At 39.1% G+C, this 19,468-nt stretch overlaps 1 protein-coding gene across 1 annotated transcript in view; it reads right to left on the bottom strand.

The window, feature by feature from the left end:
- Positions 1–17,725, bottom strand: part of LOC139577180 (cotranscriptional regulator ARB2A homolog) — a 331,393-nt gene extending 313,668 nt beyond the window's left edge. The window contains exons 1-4 of the mRNA XM_071404090.1: positions 17,625–17,725; positions 16,806–16,931; positions 14,137–14,238; positions 1,740–1,849 (exon numbers count right to left, since the gene is read on the bottom strand). Of these exons, the coding sequence (XP_071260191.1) occupies positions 1,740–1,849; positions 14,137–14,238; positions 16,806–16,896 (303 nt within the window). The 5' untranslated portion in view covers positions 16,897–16,931; positions 17,625–17,725. The remainder of the gene's footprint in view (positions 1–1,739; positions 1,850–14,136; positions 14,239–16,805; positions 16,932–17,624) is intronic.
- Between the last annotated feature and the right edge of the window lie 1,743 nt (positions 17,726–19,468).

Genomic DNA, 19,468 nt, shown 5'->3' with positions numbered 1-19,468 from the left:
GTGAATTGTAAGTGAAATAATCTGTCTGTAAACAATTGTTGGAAAAATTACTTGTGTCATGCACAAAGTAGATGTCCTAACCGACTTGCCAAAACTATAGTTTGTTAACACGAAATTTGTGGAGTGGTTGAAAAACTAGATTTAATGACTCCAACCTAAGTGTATGTAAACTTCTGACTTCAACTGTAGATGCAAGCTTCAACAGAAAGTATGGAAGGATCCACCACCCCCTGCCAAGGAAGGATCCACCACTCCCTGCCATCGAAGGATCCACCACCCCCTGCCAAGGAAGGATCCACCACTCCCTGCCATGGAAGGATCCACCACTCCCTGCCAAGGAAGGATCCACCACTCCCTGCCAAGGAAGGATCCACCACCCCCTGCCAAGGAAGGATCCACCACCCCCTGCCAAGGAAGGATCCACCACCCCCTGCCAAGGAAGGATCCACCACTCCCTTCCAAGGAAGGATCCACCACTCCCTGCCAAGGAAGGATCCACCACTCCCTGCCAAGGAAGGATCCACCACCCCCTGCCAAGGAAGGATCCACCACCCCCTGCCAAGGAAGGATCCACCACCCCCTGCCAAGGAAGGATCCACCACTCCCTTCCAAGGAAGGATCCACCACTCCCTTCCAAGGAAGGATCCACCACTCCCTGCCAAGGAAGGATCCACCACTCCCTGCCAAGGAAGGATCCACCACCCCCTGCCAAGGAAGGATCCACCACCCCCTGCCAAGGAAGGATCCACCACCCCCTGCCAAGGAAGGATCCACCACTCCCTGCCAAGGAAGGATCCACCACTCCCTTCCAAGGAAGGATCCACCACTCCCTGCCAAGGAAGGATCCACCACCCCCTGCCAAGGAAGGATCCACCACTCCCTGCCAAGGAAGGATCCACCACTCCCTTCCAAGGAAGGATCCACCACTCCCTGCCAAGGAAGGATCCACCACTCCCTGCCAAGGAAGGATCCACCACTCCCTGCCAAGGAAGGATCCACCACTCTCTGCCAAGGAAGGATCCACCACTCCCTGCCAAGCGCCATGCCCACAAACACACTTTACTCTCAGGAGATGTACCAGACAGAGACAAATACATGATGCACTGAATCTTTAGAAGACAAATCCAAGGAATAAAAAGTGTGTGTGTGTATGTGCGCATGTTCAACTTCCTCTCTGAATCCAATTAAAGAGTTATTACAACTGGAGAGCAGAGAGGCATCAAAATCCTCCTCCGTTTCCCTTAATAATACCCTGTCAGAGAGACTTTCAATTTCCTCAATCAGGGATGAATTCCTTCCCTATTTTGTCTTGTTTTAATTAACTTAATAGTACTGCAGTAGTACTAACAAGAGAACACAGGGCAACACTGGAGATTGATAGACAGAGTTAGAGGGGGATGAACGGGGATGAAGACATTTACATTTTACATTTACATTTTAGTCATTTAGCAGACGCTCTTATCCAGAGCGACTTACAGTAGAGTGCATACATTTTATTACATTTTAACATACTGAGACAAGGATATCCCTACCGGCCAAACCCTCCCTACCGGCCAAACCCTCCCTAACCCGGACGACGCTATGCCAATTGTGCGTCGCCCCACGGATCTCCCGGTTGCGGCCGGCTGCGACAGAGCCTGGGCGCGAACCCAGAGACTCTGGTGGCGCAGCTAGCACTGCGATGCAGTGCCCTAGACCACTGCGCCACCCGGGAGACCATGAAGAGGGGGAGCAGCAACAATAAGTACCTCTCCCAACGCCTCGTAGCGTTTCTGATTCCACCTGTGGAGATCCTCTCGGGCGTTGAACACAAACGCCTCCCCTGTCGTGGTGTGCCTCAACTGGCCCTCTGATAGGCAGACAGACAGAGAAAGGGAGCGAGACGAACAAAGAGAGAGGCAGACACAGGGAGACACACAGTGAGACAGACAGTGAAACAGAGGGAGGGAGAGAGACATCGTGTTAATCTAGTCCTACTCATTGGGACTGAATGAAAACCCTCTCCAGGGGGTGTAGTAGAGAAACTTCTGTCAGTACCTCAAGTCTTTTTGTACCAGGTCAGGGGTTAATCTGGCAAACTACTGAAACATAATTTATAAATTGAAAAATCTTCAAAGAATAAAACAGGTTTCCAATTCATGGGTTGAATATCAATTAATCAATCACGATATCCATTAAAACAGAATTGACCCCATCAAGTTTTTGCATTTAGCTGAGGCTGGAACAAGGGTTTGAAATTATAACTTTGGACCAAATCTTCGGCTCCCCAAAGAAAGAGAACACTGAACGCCGCTGTTCAAACTGACTACCGCTTAATTATGACAGGAAAGATAATGACGGTGTGAGGAGCAAAGCAGCAGTAGGAGGAAAAAATGCAGTGCTTGTTAGGTTTCTACCTCCGTATGGACATGCTGAAGTAGTTCCGCCTGTCAAAAGAAGCAAACTAGCTTTGACCTTCAGTTCAGACGGAGGCCTTGCTTTTCTGCGCCTCTCTCCCTTCATGCAATTAAAGAGTTTGGCTGCCATTCCCCCATCTGGCAGGTACAAGGCCCGCGGATGCAGAGCCCTCTTCCAGTCACGACTCCAACGGCCTTCTGGGACGTCTGGCAGCCGAGGCCCAGACAGCTGGTGTGGCGTTAACTCGCTCTCCCTCCCTCTCTTTCCTCCCTTCTCTCTCTCCCTGTTTCTCACCCTGGCCTCATCACATGCCTCCGTAGCCCTATCCACCTGAGATCTGAGAGGGGGCGTTGGGTGTCAGTCGGACCACCACAACTGTTCCTCACGCTGCCTTGGAGGCTGGGCTTTGGGTGGCAGCCAATCAACCGTCACTCTCACTGACCCGGGTCACTCACCCCACCCACCACCACCACCACTCTGCCTAGCCAGTGAGGAGCGGCAGGGTGCCATATGTGTGTGAGGGGTAAAACGTTAGGAAATGCACTACGGCCATAGAGATATTCATTGTTTCCATGGGAGAACTTTTAACACCTGTGGTTATTACAGCCCATGTTCATTTGACAATAACACAACAAGCACAGAATAAAGTGATGAGGGAGAGCAATTCAAGACTACGAGCATTTTTTTTTTAAATAAACAATTATCACTGCATCTGTTAAATGCCTCCAAATACAGTGCTTAACAATGATGACATCTATCATTCTGTTAACACTAACAACTATCTATCATTCTGTTAACACTGTAACAAAACCATGTATCCTTCTGTTGACACTGTAACAACTATCTATCATTCTATTGACACTGTAACAAAACCACCTATCATTCTGTTGACACTGTAACAACTATCTATCATTCTGTTGACACTGTAACAAAACCATCTACCATTATGTTGACACTAACAAAACCATCTACCATTATGTTGACACTGTAACAAAACCATCTATCATTCTGTTGACACTGTAACAAAACCATCTATCATTCTGTTGACACTGTAACAAAACCATCTACCATTATGTTGACACTGTAACAAAACCATCTACCATTATGTTGACACTGTAACAAAACCATCTATCATTATGTTGACACCGTAACAAAACCATCTATCATTCTGTTGACACTGTAACAAAACCATCTATCATTCTGTTGACACTAACAACTATCTATCATTCTGTTGACACTGTAACAAAACCATCTATCATTCTGTTAACACTAACAAAACCATCTACCATTATGTTGACACTGTAACAAAACCATCTATCATTCTGTTGACACTAACAACTATCTATCATTCTGTTGACACTGTAACAAAACCATCTATCATTCTGTTGACACTAACAAAACCATCTATCATTCTGTTGACACTAACAACTATCTATCATTATGTTGACACTGTAACAAAACCATCTATCATTCTGTTGACACTAACAACTATCTATCATTCTGTTGACACTGTAACAAAACCATCTATCATTCTGTTACACTATAACAAAACCATCTACCATTATGTTGACACTGTAACAAAACCATCTATCATTATGTTGACACTGTAACAAACCATCTATCATTCTGTTGCTGTAACAAAACCATCTACCATTATGTTGACACTGTAACAAAACCATCTATCATTCTGTTGACACTGTAACAAAACCATCTATCATTCTGTTGACACTGTAACAAAACCATATATCATTATGTTGACACTGTAACAAAACCATCTATCATTCTGTTGACACTAACAACTATCTATCATTCTGTTGACACTGTAACAAAACCATCTATCATTCTGTTACACTATAACAAAACCATCTACCATTATGTTGACACTGTAAAAAACCATCTATCATTATGTTGACACTGTAACAAACCATCTATCATTCTGTTGCTGTAACAAAACCATCTATCATTCTGTTACACTGTACCAAAACCATCTATCATTCTGTTGACACTGTAACAACTATCTATCATTCTGTTAACACTGTAACAAAACCATCTATCATTCTGTTGACACTGTAACAACTATCTATCATTCTGTTAACACTGTAACAAAACCATCTATCATTCTGTTGACACTGTAATAAAACCATCTATCATTCTGTTGACACTAACAACTATCTATCATTCTGTTGACACTGTAACAACTATCTATCATTCTGTTGACACTGTAACAAAACCATCTATCATTCTGTTGACACTGTAACAAAACCATCTATCATTCTGTTGACACTGTAACAACTATCTATCATTCTATTGCCACTGTAACAAAACCATCTACCATTATGTTGACACTAACAAAACCATCTAACATTATGTTGACACTGTAACAAAACCATCTATCATTCTGTTGACACTGTAACAAAACCAGCTATCATTCTGTTGACACTGTAACAACTATCTATCATTCTGTTGACACTGTAACAAAACCATCTATCATTCTATTGACACTAACAAAACCATCTATCATTCTATCAACACTGTAACAAAACCATATATCCTTCTGTTGACACTGTAACAACTATCTATCATTCTATTGCCACTGTAACAAAACCATCTACCATTATGTTGACACTAACAAAACCATCTACCATTATGTTGACACTGTAACAAAACCATCTATCATTCTGTTGACACTGTAACAAAACCATCTACCATTATGTTGACACTGTAACAAAACCATCTACCATTATGTTGACACTGTAACAAAACCATCTATCATTCTGTTGACACTGTAACAAAACCATCTACCATTATGTTGACACTGTAACAAAACCATCTATCATTCTGTTGACACTGTGACAACTATCTATCTTTCTATCAACACTGTAACAAAACCATGTATCCTTCTGTTGACACTGTAACAAAACCATCTACCATTCTGTTGACACTGTAACAAAACCATATACCATTATGTTGACACTGTAATAAAACCATCTATCATTCTGTTGACACTAACAAAACCATCTATCATTCTGTTGACACACTAACAAAACCATCTACCATTATGTTGACACTGTAACAAAACCATCTATCATTCTGTTGACACTGTAACAAAACCATCTATCATTCTATCGACACTGTAACAAAACCATGTATCCTTCTGTTGACACTAACAAAACCATCTACCATTATGTTGACACTGTAACTAACCATCTACCATTATGTTGACACTGTAACAAAACCATCTACCATTATGTTGACACTAACAAAACCATCTATCATTCTGTTAACACTAACAAAACCATCTAACATTATGTTAACACTAACAAAACCATCTATCATTATGTTAACACTAACAACTATCTATCATTCTGTTGACACTGTAACAAAACCATCTATCATTCTGTTACACTGTAACAAAACCATCTATCATTCTGTTGACACTGTAACAAAACCATCTATCATTCTGTTGACACTGTAACAAAACCATCGACCATTCTGTTAACACTAACAAAACCATCTATCATTCTGTTAACACTGTAACAAAACCATCTACCATTATGTTGACACTGTAACAAAACCATCTACCATTCTGTTAACACTAACAAAACCATCTATCATTCTGTTAACACTGTACCAAAACCATCTATCATTCTGTTGACACTGTAACAACTATCTATCATTCTGTTAACACTGTAACAAAACCATCTATCATTCTGTTGACACTGTAACAACTATCTATCATTCTGTTAACACTGTAACAAAACCATCTATCATTCTGTTGACACTGTAATAAAACCATCTATCATTCTGTTGACACTAACAAAACCATCTATCATTCTGTTGACACTGTAATAAAACCATCTATCATTCTGTTGACACTGTAACAAAACCATCTATGATTCTGTTGACACTAACAACTATCTATCATTCTGTTGACACTGTAACAACTATCTATCATTCTGTTGACACTGTAACAAAACCATCTATCATTCTGTTGACACTGTAACAAAACCATCTATCATTCTGTTGACACTGTAACAACTATCTATCATTCTGTTGACACTGTAACAAAACCATCTATCATTCTATTGACACTAACAAAACCATCTAACATTATGTTGACACTGTAACAAAACCATCTATCATTCTGTTGACACTGTAACAAAACCAGCTATCATTCTGTTGACACTGTAACAACTATCTATCATTCTGTTGACACTGTAACAAAACCATCTATCATTCTATTGACACTAACAAAACCATCTATCATTCTATCAACACTGTAACAAAACCATATATCCTTCTGTTGACACTGTAACAACTATCTATCATTCTATTGCCACTGTAACAAAACCATCTACCATTATGTTGACACTGTAACAAAACCATCTATCATTCTGTTGACACTGTAACAAAACCATCTACCATTATGTTGACACTGTAACAAAACCATCTACCATTATGTTGACACTGTAACAAAACCATCTATCATTCTGTTGACACTGTAACAAAACCATCTACCATTATGTTGACACTGTAACAAAACCATCTATCATTCTGTTGACACTGTGACAACTATCTATCTTTCTATCAACACTGTAACAAAACCATGTATCCTTCTGTTGACACTGTAACAAAACCATCTACCATTCTGTTGACACTGTAACAAAACCATATACCATTATGTTGACACTGTAATAAAACCATCTATCATTCTGTTGACACTAACAAAACCATCTATCATTCTGTTGACACACTAACAAAACCATCTACCATTATGTTGACACTGTAACAAAACCATCTATCATTCTGTTGACACTGTAACAAAACCATCTATCATTCTATCGACACTGTAACAAAACCATGTATCCTTCTGTTGACACTAACAAAACCATCTAACATTATGTTGACACTGTAACAAAACCATCTATCATTCTGTTGACACTAACAAAACCATCTAACATTATGTTAACACTAACAAAACCATCTAACATTATGTTGACACTGTAACATAACCATCTAACATTATGTTAACACTAACAAAACCATCTAACATTATGTTGACACTGTAACAAAACCATCTATCATTCTGTTGACACTGTAACAACTATCTATCATTCTGTTGACACTGTAACAAAACCATCTATCATTCTATTGACACTAACAAAACCATCTATCATTCTATCAACACTGTAACAAAACCATATATCCTTCTGTTGACACTGTAACAACTATCTATCATTCTATTGCCACTGTAACAAAACCATCTACCATTATGTTGACACTGTAACAAAACCATCTATCATTCTGTTGACACTGTAACAAAACCATCTACCATTATGTTGACACTGTAACAAAACCATCTACCATTATGTTGACACTGTAACAAAACCATCTATCATTCTGTTGACACTGTAACAAAACCATCTACCATTATGTTGACACTGTAACAAAACCATCTATCATTCTGTTGACACTGTGACAACTATCTATCATTCTATCAACACTGTAACAAAACCATGTATCCTTCTGTTGACACTGTAACAAAACCATCTATCATTCTGTTGACACTGTAACAAAACCATATACCATTATGTTGACACTGTAATAAAACCATCTATCATTCTGTTGACACTAACAAAACCATCTATCATTCTGTTGACACACTAACAAAACCATCTACCATTATGTTGACACTGTAACAAAACCATCTATCATTATGTTAACACTAACAACTATCTATCATTCTGTTGACACTGTAACAAAACCATCTATCATTCTGTTACACTGTAACAAAACCATCTATCATTCTGTTGACACTGTAACAAAACCATCTATCATTCTGTTGACACTGTAACAAAACCATCGACCATTCTGTTAACACTAACAAAACCATCTATCATTCTGTTAACACTGTAACAAAACCATCTACCATTATGTTGACACTGTAACAAAACCATCTACCATTCTGTTAACACTAACAAAACCATCTATCATTCTGTTAACACTGTAACAAAACCATCTACCATTATGTTGACACTAACAAAACCATCTATCATTCTGTTGACACTGTAACAAAACCATCTATCATTCTGTTGACAATGTAACAAAACCATCTATCATTCTGTTACACTGTAACAAAACCATCTATCATTCTGTTACACTGTAACAAAACCATCTATCATTCTGTTACACTGTAACAAAACCATCTACCATTATGTTGACACTGTAACAAAACCATCTATCATTCTGTTGACACTGTAACAAAACCATCTATCATTCTGTTGACACTGTAACAAAACCATCTATCATTCTGTTACACTGTAACAAAACCATCTATCATTCTGTTAACACTAACAACTATCTATCATTCTGTTAACACTGTATAACAAAACCATCTATCATTCTGTTGACACTGTAACAAAACCATCTAACATTCTGTTGACACTAACAAAACCATCTATCATTCTGTTGACACTGTAACAAAACCATCTATCATTCTGTTGACAATGTAACAAAACCATCTATCATTCTGTTACACTGTAACAAAACCATCTATCATTCTGTTACACTGTAACAAAACCATCTACCATTCTGTTAACACTAACAAAACCATCTAACATTATGTTGACACTGTAACAAAACCATCTACCATTATGTTGACACTAACAAAACCATCTATCATTCTGTTAACACTAACAAAACCATCTAACATTATGTTGACACTAACAACTATCTATCATTCTGTTGACACTGTAACAAAACCATCTATCATTCTGTTACACTGTAACAAAACCATCTATCATTCTGTTGACACTGTAACAAAACCATCTATCATTCTGTTGACACTGTAACAAAACCATCGACCATTCTGTTAACACTAACAAAACCATCTATCATTCTGTTAACACTGTAACAAAACCATCTACCATTATGTTGACACTGTAACAAAACCATCTACCATTCTGTTAACACTAACAAAACCATCTATCATTCTGTTAACACTGTAACAAAACCATCTACCATTATGTTGACACTGTAACAAAACCATCTATCATTCTGTTAACACGAACAAAACCATCTATCATTCTGTTGACACTGTAACAAAACCATCTATCATTCTGTTGACAATGTAACAAAACCATCTATCATTCTGTTACACTGTAACAAAACCATCTATCATTCTGTTACACTGTAACAAAACCATCTATCATTCTGTTACACTGTAACAAAACCATCTATCATTATGTTGACACTGTAACAAAACCATCTATCATTCTGTTGACACTGTAACAAAACCATCTATCATTCTGTTAACACTAACAACTATCTATCATTCTGTTAACACTGTATAACAAAACCATCTATCATTCTGTTGACACTGTAACAAAACCATCTATCATTCTGTTGACACTGTAACAACTATCTATCATTCTGTTAACACTGTATAACAAAACCATCTATCATTCTGTTGACACTGTAACAAAACCATCTACCATTCTGTTGACACTGTAACAAAACCATCTATCATTCTGTTGACACTGTAACAAAACCATCTACCATTCTGTTAACACTGTAACAAAACCATCTACCATTCTGTTGACACTGTAACAAAACCATCTATCATTCTGTTAACACTGTATAACAAAACCATCTATCATTCTGTTGACACTGTACCAAAACCATCTATCATTCTGTTGACACTAACAACTATCTATCATTCTGTTGACACTGTAACAAAACCATCTATCATTCTGTTACACTGTAACAAAACCATCTATCATTCTGTTACACTGTAACAAAACCATATATCATTCTGTTACACTGTAGCAAAACCATCTACCATTATGTTGACACTGTAACAAAACCATCTATCATTCTGTTGACACTGTAACAAAACCATCTATCATTCTGTTGACACTAACAAAACCATCTATCATTCTGTTACACTGTAACAAAACCATCTATCATTCTGTTACACTGTAACAAAACCATCTATCATTCTGTTACACTGTAACAAAACCATCTACCATTATGTTGACACTGTAACAAAACCATCTACCATTATGTTGACACTGTAACAAAACCATCTATCATTCTGTTGACACTGTAACAAAACCATCTATCATTCTGTTGACACTGTAACAAAACCATCTATCATTCTGTTACACTGTAACAAAACCATCTATCATTCTGTTAACACTAACAACTATCTATCATTCTGTTAACACTGTATAACAAAACCATCTATCATTCTGTTGACACTGTAACAAAACCATCTATCATTCTGTTGACACTAACAAAACCATCTATCATTCTGTTGACACTGTAACAAACCCATCTATCATTCTGTTGACACTAACAACTATCTATCATTCTGTTAACACTGTATAACAAAACCATCTATCATTCTGTTAACACTAACAACTATCTATCATTCTGTTAACACTGTATAACAAAACCATCTATCATTCTGTTAACACTGTATAACAAAACCATCTATCATTCTGTTAACACTAACAACTATCTATCATTCTGTTAACACTGTATAACAAAACCATCTATCATTCTGTTGACACTGTAACAAAACCATCTACCATTATGTTGACACTGTAACAAAACCATCTATCATTCTGTTGACACTGTAACAAAACCATCTATCATTCTGTTGACACTAACAAAACCATCTATCATTCTGTTGACACTGTAACAAAACCATCTACCATTATGTTGACACTGTAACAAACCCATCTATCATTCTGTTGACACTGTAACAACTATCTATCATTCTGTTAACACTGTATAACAAAACCATCTATCATTCTGTTACACTGTAACAAACCCATCTATCATTCTGTTGACACTGTAACAACTATCTCTCATTCTGTTAACACTGTATAACAAAACCATCTATCATTCTGTTACACTGTAACAAAACCATCTATCATTCTGTTACACTGTAACAAAACCATCTAACATTATGTTGACACTAACAAAACCATCTATCATTCTGTTGACACTGTAACAAAACCATCTATCATTCTGTTGACACTGTAACAAAACCATCTATCATTCTGTTGACACTGTAACATAACCATCTACCATTATGTTGACACTGTAACAAAACCATCTATCATTCTGTTGACACTGTAACAAAACCATCTATCATTCTGTTGACACTGTAACAAAACCATCTTCCATTCTGTTGACACTGTAACAAAACCATCTATCATTCTGTTGACACTGTAACAAAACCATCTAACATTATGTTGACACTAACAACTATCTACTATCATGTTGACACTGTAACAAAACCATCTATCATTCTGTTGACACTAACAAAACCATCTATCATTCTGTTGACACTGTAACAAAACCATCTATCATTCTGTTGACACTAACAACTATCTACTATCATGTTGACACTGTAACAAAACCATCTATCATTCTGTTGACACTAACAAAACCATCTATCATTCTGTTGACACTAACAAAACCATCTAACATTATGTTGACACTAACAACTATCTATCATTCTGTTGACACTGTAACATAACCATCTATCCTGCTGTTGACACGGCAACATATCAAAGAACAAAACAATTTTAAATGTAATTGTGACCTCTAAGACTGCAAAACCCATAAAGCTAAAATACTCAAAGTATACGTACTTAACCGAAACAGCCGGAGGGTCTCATACTTTCTCAATTATTCCGCAACGGCAAACCCGGCAAAAAATAATAATCTATTATGCATACACAGTGGGGCGAGAAGTGAGCTATTAAACAGTAGCACTTAACAGAAGGAAGAGTGGATCCTAATGAAACCCTACATGCAAGGTGTGTGTGTCTCAAATCAAATCTTATTTGTCATATGCTTTGTAAACAACAGGTGCAGACTAACAGTGAATTGCTAACTTATGGGCCATTCCCAACAATGCAGAAAATAATTATATGACCATGTAATGAATTAAACATTTAGGAGGCTTTATACAACTGATACATGTATGTTAATTATAAAGATGAGGGCTTCATCACAGTAGCCCTCCTGTTTTTCTTTACTAGAAATCCAAGGTTATGTATACCTAGAGTGCCTTCAGAAAGTATTCACACCCCTCATTCCACATTTTGTTGTGTTACAGCCTGAATTTAATATGGACTAAGGCCAGATGTTGTGTCAATGGCCTACACACAATACCCCGTAATGTCAAAGTGGAATTGTAGTTACTCCACATTACTAACCTAAATGACAGAGTGAAAAGAAAGAAGCCTGTACAGAATACAAGTATTCCAAAACATGCATCCTGTTTGCAATAAGGTACTAAAGTAAAGCTGCACATTTTTTTTGCTGAAAGAATGTCCTGAATACAAAGGAGAAGTGCTCACTAACAGGAATGTAAACCAATTTGTGCACAACATTTGTGAGAAATAAGCTTTTTGTGTATATGGAAAGTATCTGGGATCTTTTATTCAGCTCATGAGGACCAACACACTTTATATGCTGCGTTTATATTCTTGTTCACTATACAATCCAGGTGTGCAAAGCTCTTATAGACTTACTCAGAAAGACTCACTGCTGTAATCACTGCCAAAGGTGTTCTAACATGTATTGACTCAGGGGTGTGAATTCTTATATAAATCAGAAACAGTATTTCTGTATTTCCTTTTCAATACATTTGTAAAAATGTCTAAAAACATGTTTTCACTTTGTCATTATGGGGTACTGTGTGTAGATGGGTGAGAAACAAAATCAATTTAATCCATTTTGAATTCAGGCTGTAACACAACAAACTGTGCAATAAGTCAAGGGGTATGAATACTTTCTGAAGGCACTGTAATTAAGTGTGTGTGTGTGTGCACTTGGGTGTGTGCACTTGTGTGTGTATGAGAGTTCAGCTCCATCGCCTCCACAACACAGCCTCTCAGAGGAATAGGTTTCCTCAAAATTTCTCCCCTTTTTCTGGCATAATTAGCATGCAGTTCTCAATTCTGGAGCGTAATAGGTGTACATAACCTTGGATTTCCAGTCATGAAAAACCGGAGGGCTACTGTGACGAAGTCATCATCTTTATAATTAAGATACCGGTTTCAATTGTATACAGCCTCTTAAATATGGTCATATTTTTTACACTATTTAGACGTAGGCTAACTTGGGTGTTGGTGAAGAATACCCTCCAGTCATGGCAGCACTGAGCTATCTCCGCACTGAGCGGCTTTATATAGAAATTATATTCTTGGAGAGTGAAGAAGACACCCAAGGCAGGCTCCTCAGCCGTGGCAGCCCGGGCCTGTTCTTAAGGGCAGCAAGGCTATGCAAATCCTCCGTCAGATTGAGTGCAAGGCTGAGTAGGTTACTGACAGGCCGTAGAGTACACAACATGTCTTCCTCAGGACAGCCACATAGCCAGCCAGCAGAGGCTGTCACACAGAGAAAGAGAGAGGGAGAGAGAGAGCGAGTGAGAGAAGTGCAGGAGAGAGAGAAAGGGCAGGAGAGAGAGAGAAAGAGACAAAAGCAGTGCAGGACAGAGGGAGAGAGCAGGAGAGAGAGAGAAGTGCAGGACAGAGGGAGAGGGAGAGAGCAGAAGAGAGAGAGATGGAGGAATCCGAGACAGGTTCTCTAATACGGGTCTCAAAATGAGGATGATTTCCTGTGCATTCAAATGATGCAGAATCTTTTCAATTCCGAGATTGTACAAATAATTTAGCTAAACATGTAATGTTAAATAGAAATGATATGACTTACGCTCGTTGAAAGTGTACTCAAACTCTTCAAGCGTCTTGGGGAAAGTGAGTGGAGGTTCGTCCTTCTTCATTAGTTCGTCTAAGTCTATTCTTGACAACAAGTCTGCGCCAGGTGTGGGGAGGGAAACAGAGAATCAATATTAGCAACATTTACACTCAGAACCTGCTGAAACACAGAGGCAGTCATAAAGGATAAAGGCATAGCCTCATCTCTTGCTTCATGTTTTGTTTTTATGGATCCCAACACTTCCAGTTACTGTGACTTGAACTCAGTGACAATTGTTGCTGGGAAGACTATGTTGGTCTAGCAGAATGAAACAAATAAAATAGGCTAAGGCTATGTATTCACATTTACAGTGTTGTAGTAATGTTTCCTCTTAGTACAGTTTCATAATATATAACAACTAATTAGACAAATTACAGAAGGAAACAAACCTAGGCTATTGCAGAGTGCTTGGACATGGTTAGAAGTCATAACAAAAAATTACATTAAAAAGAGGCAATTTGCAATTGCTACATACAGTACCGGTCAAAAGTTTTAGAACACCTACTCATTCAAGAGTATTTCTTTATTTTTACTATTTTCTACATTATAGAATAGTAGTGAAGACATCAAAACTATTAAATAACACATTTGGAATCATGTAGTAACCAAAAAAAGTGATAAACAAATCAAAATGTATTTTCAAATAGCCACCCTTTGCCTTGACAGCTTTGCACACGCTTGGCATTCTCTCAACCAGTTTCATGAGGTAGTCACCTGGAATGCATTTCATATTAACAGGTGTTCCTTCTTAAAAAGTTCATTTGAGGAATTTCTTTCCTTCTTAATGCGTTTGAGCCAGTCAGTTGTGTGACAAGGTAGGGGTGGTATACAGAAGATAGCTCTATTTGGTAAAATAAGTCCATATTATGGCAAGAACAGCTCAAATAAGCAAAGAATAATGAAAATGTAAACCAAACACTGTATAGCCTCAAAACATGGTTAAAACAACACAAAACAAAAATATAAACGCAACACGTAAAGTGTGTTATATCCCTGTTAGTGAGCATTTCTTCTTTGCTAAAATAATCCATCTACCTGACAGGTGTGGCATATCAAGAAGCTGATTAAACAGCATGATCATTACACAGGTGCACCTTGTGCTGGGGACAATAAAAGGCCACTCTAAAATGTGCAGTTCTGTCACACAACACAATGCCACAGATGTCTCATGTTTTGAGGGAGCTTGCAATTGGCTTGCTGAGTGCAGGAATGTCTACCAGAGGTATTGCCAGATAATTGAATGTTAATTTCTCTACCATAAGCCACCTCAAACATCATTTTAGAGAATTTGGCACTACGTCCAACCGGCATCACAACCGCAGACCACGTGTATGGCGTTGTGTAGGCGAGTGGTTTGCTGATGTTAACGTTGTCAACAGAGTGCCCCATGGTGGCGGTGGGGTATGGGCAGGCATAAGTTACAGACAATGAACACAATTGCATTTTTTCGATGCCGATTTGAATGCACAGAGATACCATGACGAGATCCTAAGGCCCATTGTCGTGCCATTCATCTGGTGCCATCACCACTTTCAGCATGATAATGCACGGACCCATGTCTCAAGGATCTGTACACAATTCCTGGAAGTTGAAAATGTCCCAGTTCTTCCATGGCCTGCATACTCAGCAGACATGTCAGCCATTAAGCATGTTTGGGATGCTCTGGATCGACATGTACGACAGCATGTTCCAGTTCCTGCCAATATCCAGCAACTTCGCACCGCCATTGAAAAGGAGTGGGACAACATTCCACAGGCAATTGGTGGACACACCAGATACTGACTGGTTTTCTGATCCACACCCCTACGTTTTTTGTATCTGTGACCAAAAGATGCATATCTGTATTCTCAGTAAGGTGAAATACATAGATTAGGGCCTAATGAATTGATTTCAATTGACTGTATTCCTTATATGAACTGTAACTCATTGAAATCTTTGAAATTGTTGCATGTTGTGTTTATTATTTTTGTTCAGTATATAATTCTGATATCTGGGATGGTCAGTCCTTGCATCCATAGCTCTGTCTATGAATTTGAGAGTGGTTACATTTCTCCAGCTTCATCTCTCAGCTGTTAACCAAAACAGAAATGGGGTCCCCGATTTGTTATTGTTTGAACTGAAGATTTCCCATTCAACACTCTTCAGAGCTGTTCCATATGAATTGAATAAATATGTTTAGCCTACATGAGGAAAAGAGGGGAAAGCATCCTAAATACTAAATTCAAACAGTGCGTGTCCCATCTTTACTGGAACCTGTGGAAAGACAAAGGGGATATGCAGAGAAAAAAGACAGTAGCCTATAGGCTAGAGATTGAGAGGGCAAAGCACATTTCTCCCTTTAGCAGGATCAGACTATATATAGTCCTTCCTACTCTCAAAAACTAGAGTCCTCTCTGCAAAAAAAAATTCTAGGTGACAGACAGTCGGAGAACTGTTCACCAGTCTTCAATGGCCCTTGTGACAGACAACACAACGGACACCAAGAAATACAAGTTGGCTAGCTTACATTTACTTTCAAGCTGTGAGTGTGCACAATTAAGAGATTCGCCATTTTCAGTACTATACAAACCCATAATCACACTCAACTGTACTAGGAAGCCAAGACCAGCTAGCTAGTTGCTTACCTTTCAGTGCAGTTGTTTTCTCCTTATCCTCCTGGCCAGGAATCTGGGCCATAGTTATCCACAAAATAAAAGTGCAGGGTCGAGTAAGCATGGATTTTCTGTTCTTGTGGATCAGTGCACGTCATTCTACATGGAAGGGAACAGAACATGGGGCTCCCACTTTATATATATTGTTTTTTAAAACACTAACTAGTTATAATGAACATGAACAACTACATTGTTTGTATTTTAAAGATAGGTACATTACTAGTGAAGGCAGGACATTAATTTGTGATAATAGTTACAAGGAATGAATACATACAATAATGCTGAAGGAATCGTATACATTTTAAATAGTTATCAAGATAACTACACAGAGAACAACAGTTCCCCTAGCTTACTATTTAATGTGTGGCATTTCTTGACACCACTGTCGTAACCACACTGCATGGTGTGGTATCCAACATAACTACCATTTGGTCACCGTATAGCCTAATTCAATGAGGCTAAGTAGTTCACCTGCTATGGGTTGCAGAAGCATGCAACTGCAAAGGAAAGTTATGGCAAATATCATGTAGCTAGCTAACTTCGGAAATAACAGGCGCTGACATTTTAGTAAGTTACTGTAGCTAGTTATGAATATGCAAGCACTTGCGTGCAAGAGGCAGAGGTATCCAAACAACCTAAACCCAGAGACAGGGAGTGTGCATGCACACACGTGAAGCATGCACACACGTGAAGCCACCTCCAGGAGCAAAGCGTTCGTTTCACACGTGTGCATGGCAGTTAACGTCAGTGACATTTTATTTTACAATCATGCAATTTGCTTGAATCACATACCAACACGTAACAAGCAAATGTCCAAATAACAATCATCCAACATCCACTGACACTGCCTCCTTAAAATGTACAAAACAGAAAGGAATCTTAGAAATGGCAGCTTCCGGGTTACCGAGACAACCGCCTGGAAGGAATATTTAAAGAGACAACTCCACCCACCAAGGCATGTCACATTGGAAGAATGAAGTACAACATTACAGACTTTCGACTCTCCCAACCTATGCCCGCACGGTCCCGCACTCAACGTCCCACCACCATCCCTACAACAAGGTTTTCAAGAGTACAGTGCCTTCAGAAAGTATTCACACCTCTTGGCTTTTTCCACATTTTGTTGTTAATTTAAAATGTTGTTCTGAATTTAAAATTGATTAAAAAAAGTTTAAATGTCACTGGCCTACCCCACAATGTCAAAGTGGAATTTTGTTTTTCGAAATTTTACTAATTCATTAAAAAAGAAAAGCTGAAATGTCTTGAGTCAATAAGTATTCAACCCCTATTTTATGGCAAGCCTAAATAAGTTCAGGAGTAAAAATGTGCTTAACAAGTCACATAAGAAGTTGCTCTGTGTGCAATAATAGTGTTTAACATAATTTTTGAATGACTACCTAATCTCTGTACCCCACACATACAATTCTCTGTAAAGTCCCTCAGTCGAGCAGTCAATTTCAACCACAGATTCAACCACAAAGACCAGGGAGGTGTTCCAATGCTTTGCGAAGAAGGGAACCTATTGGTATATGGGTATAAAAAATTAAAAGCAGACATTGATATCCCTTTGACCATGGTGAAGATATTAATTACATTTTGGATGTTGTATCAAAACACCTAGTCACTACAAAGATACAGGCGTCCTTCCGAACTCAGTTGCCAGAGAGGAAGGAAACCGCTCAGGGATTTCAGCATGAGGCTAATGGTGACTTTAAAACAGTTACAGAGTTTAATGGCTGTGATAAAAGAAAACTGAGGATGGATAAACAACATTGTAGAGTTGCACCCCTGCTGAAAAAACCTACACTCGATCCCTCCGATGTCAACAACTACAGACCAGTATCCCTTCTTTCTTTTCTCTCCAAAACTCTCGAACGTGCCGTCCTTGGCCAGCTCTCCCGCTATCTCTCTCAGAATGACCTTCTTGATCCAAATCAGTCAGGTTTCAAGACTAGTCATTCAACTGAGACTGCTCTTCTCTGTATCACGGAGGCGCTCCGCACTGCTAAAGCTAACTCTCTCTCCTCTGCTCTCATCCTCCTAGACCTATCGGCTGCCTTCGATACTGTGAACCATCAGATCCTCCTCTCCACCCTCTCCGAGTTGGGCATCTCTGGCGCGGCCCACGCTTGGATTGCGTCCTACCTGACAGGTCGCTCCTACCAGGTGGCGTGGCGAGAATCTGTCTCCTCACCACGTGCTCTCACCACTGGTGTCCCCCAGGGCTCTGTTCTAGGCCCTCTCCTATTCTCGCTATACACCAAGTCACTTGGCTCTGTCATAACCTCACATGGTCTCTCCTATCATTGCTATGCAGACGACACACAATTAATCTTCTCCTTTCCCCCTTCTGATGACCAGGTGGCGAATCGCATCTCTGCATGTCTGGCAGACATATCAGTGTGGATGACGGACCACCACCTCAAGCTGAACCTCGGCAAGACGGAGCTGCTCTTCCTCCCGGGGAAGGACTGCCCGTTCCATGATCTCGCCATCACGGTTGACAACTCCATTGTGTCCTCCTCCCAGAGCGCTAAGAACCTTGGCGTGATCCTGGACAACACCCTGTCGTTCTCAACTAACATCAAGGCGGTGGCCCGTTCCTGTAGGTTCATGCTCTACAACATCCGCAGAGT

This window comes from Salvelinus alpinus, chromosome 5, assembly GCF_045679555.1.
Source record: "Salvelinus alpinus chromosome 5, SLU_Salpinus.1, whole genome shotgun sequence".
Classification (NCBI taxonomy): domain Eukaryota; kingdom Metazoa; phylum Chordata; class Actinopteri; order Salmoniformes; family Salmonidae; genus Salvelinus; species Salvelinus alpinus.
This window is presented reverse-complemented; position numbering and strand designations above follow the sequence as displayed.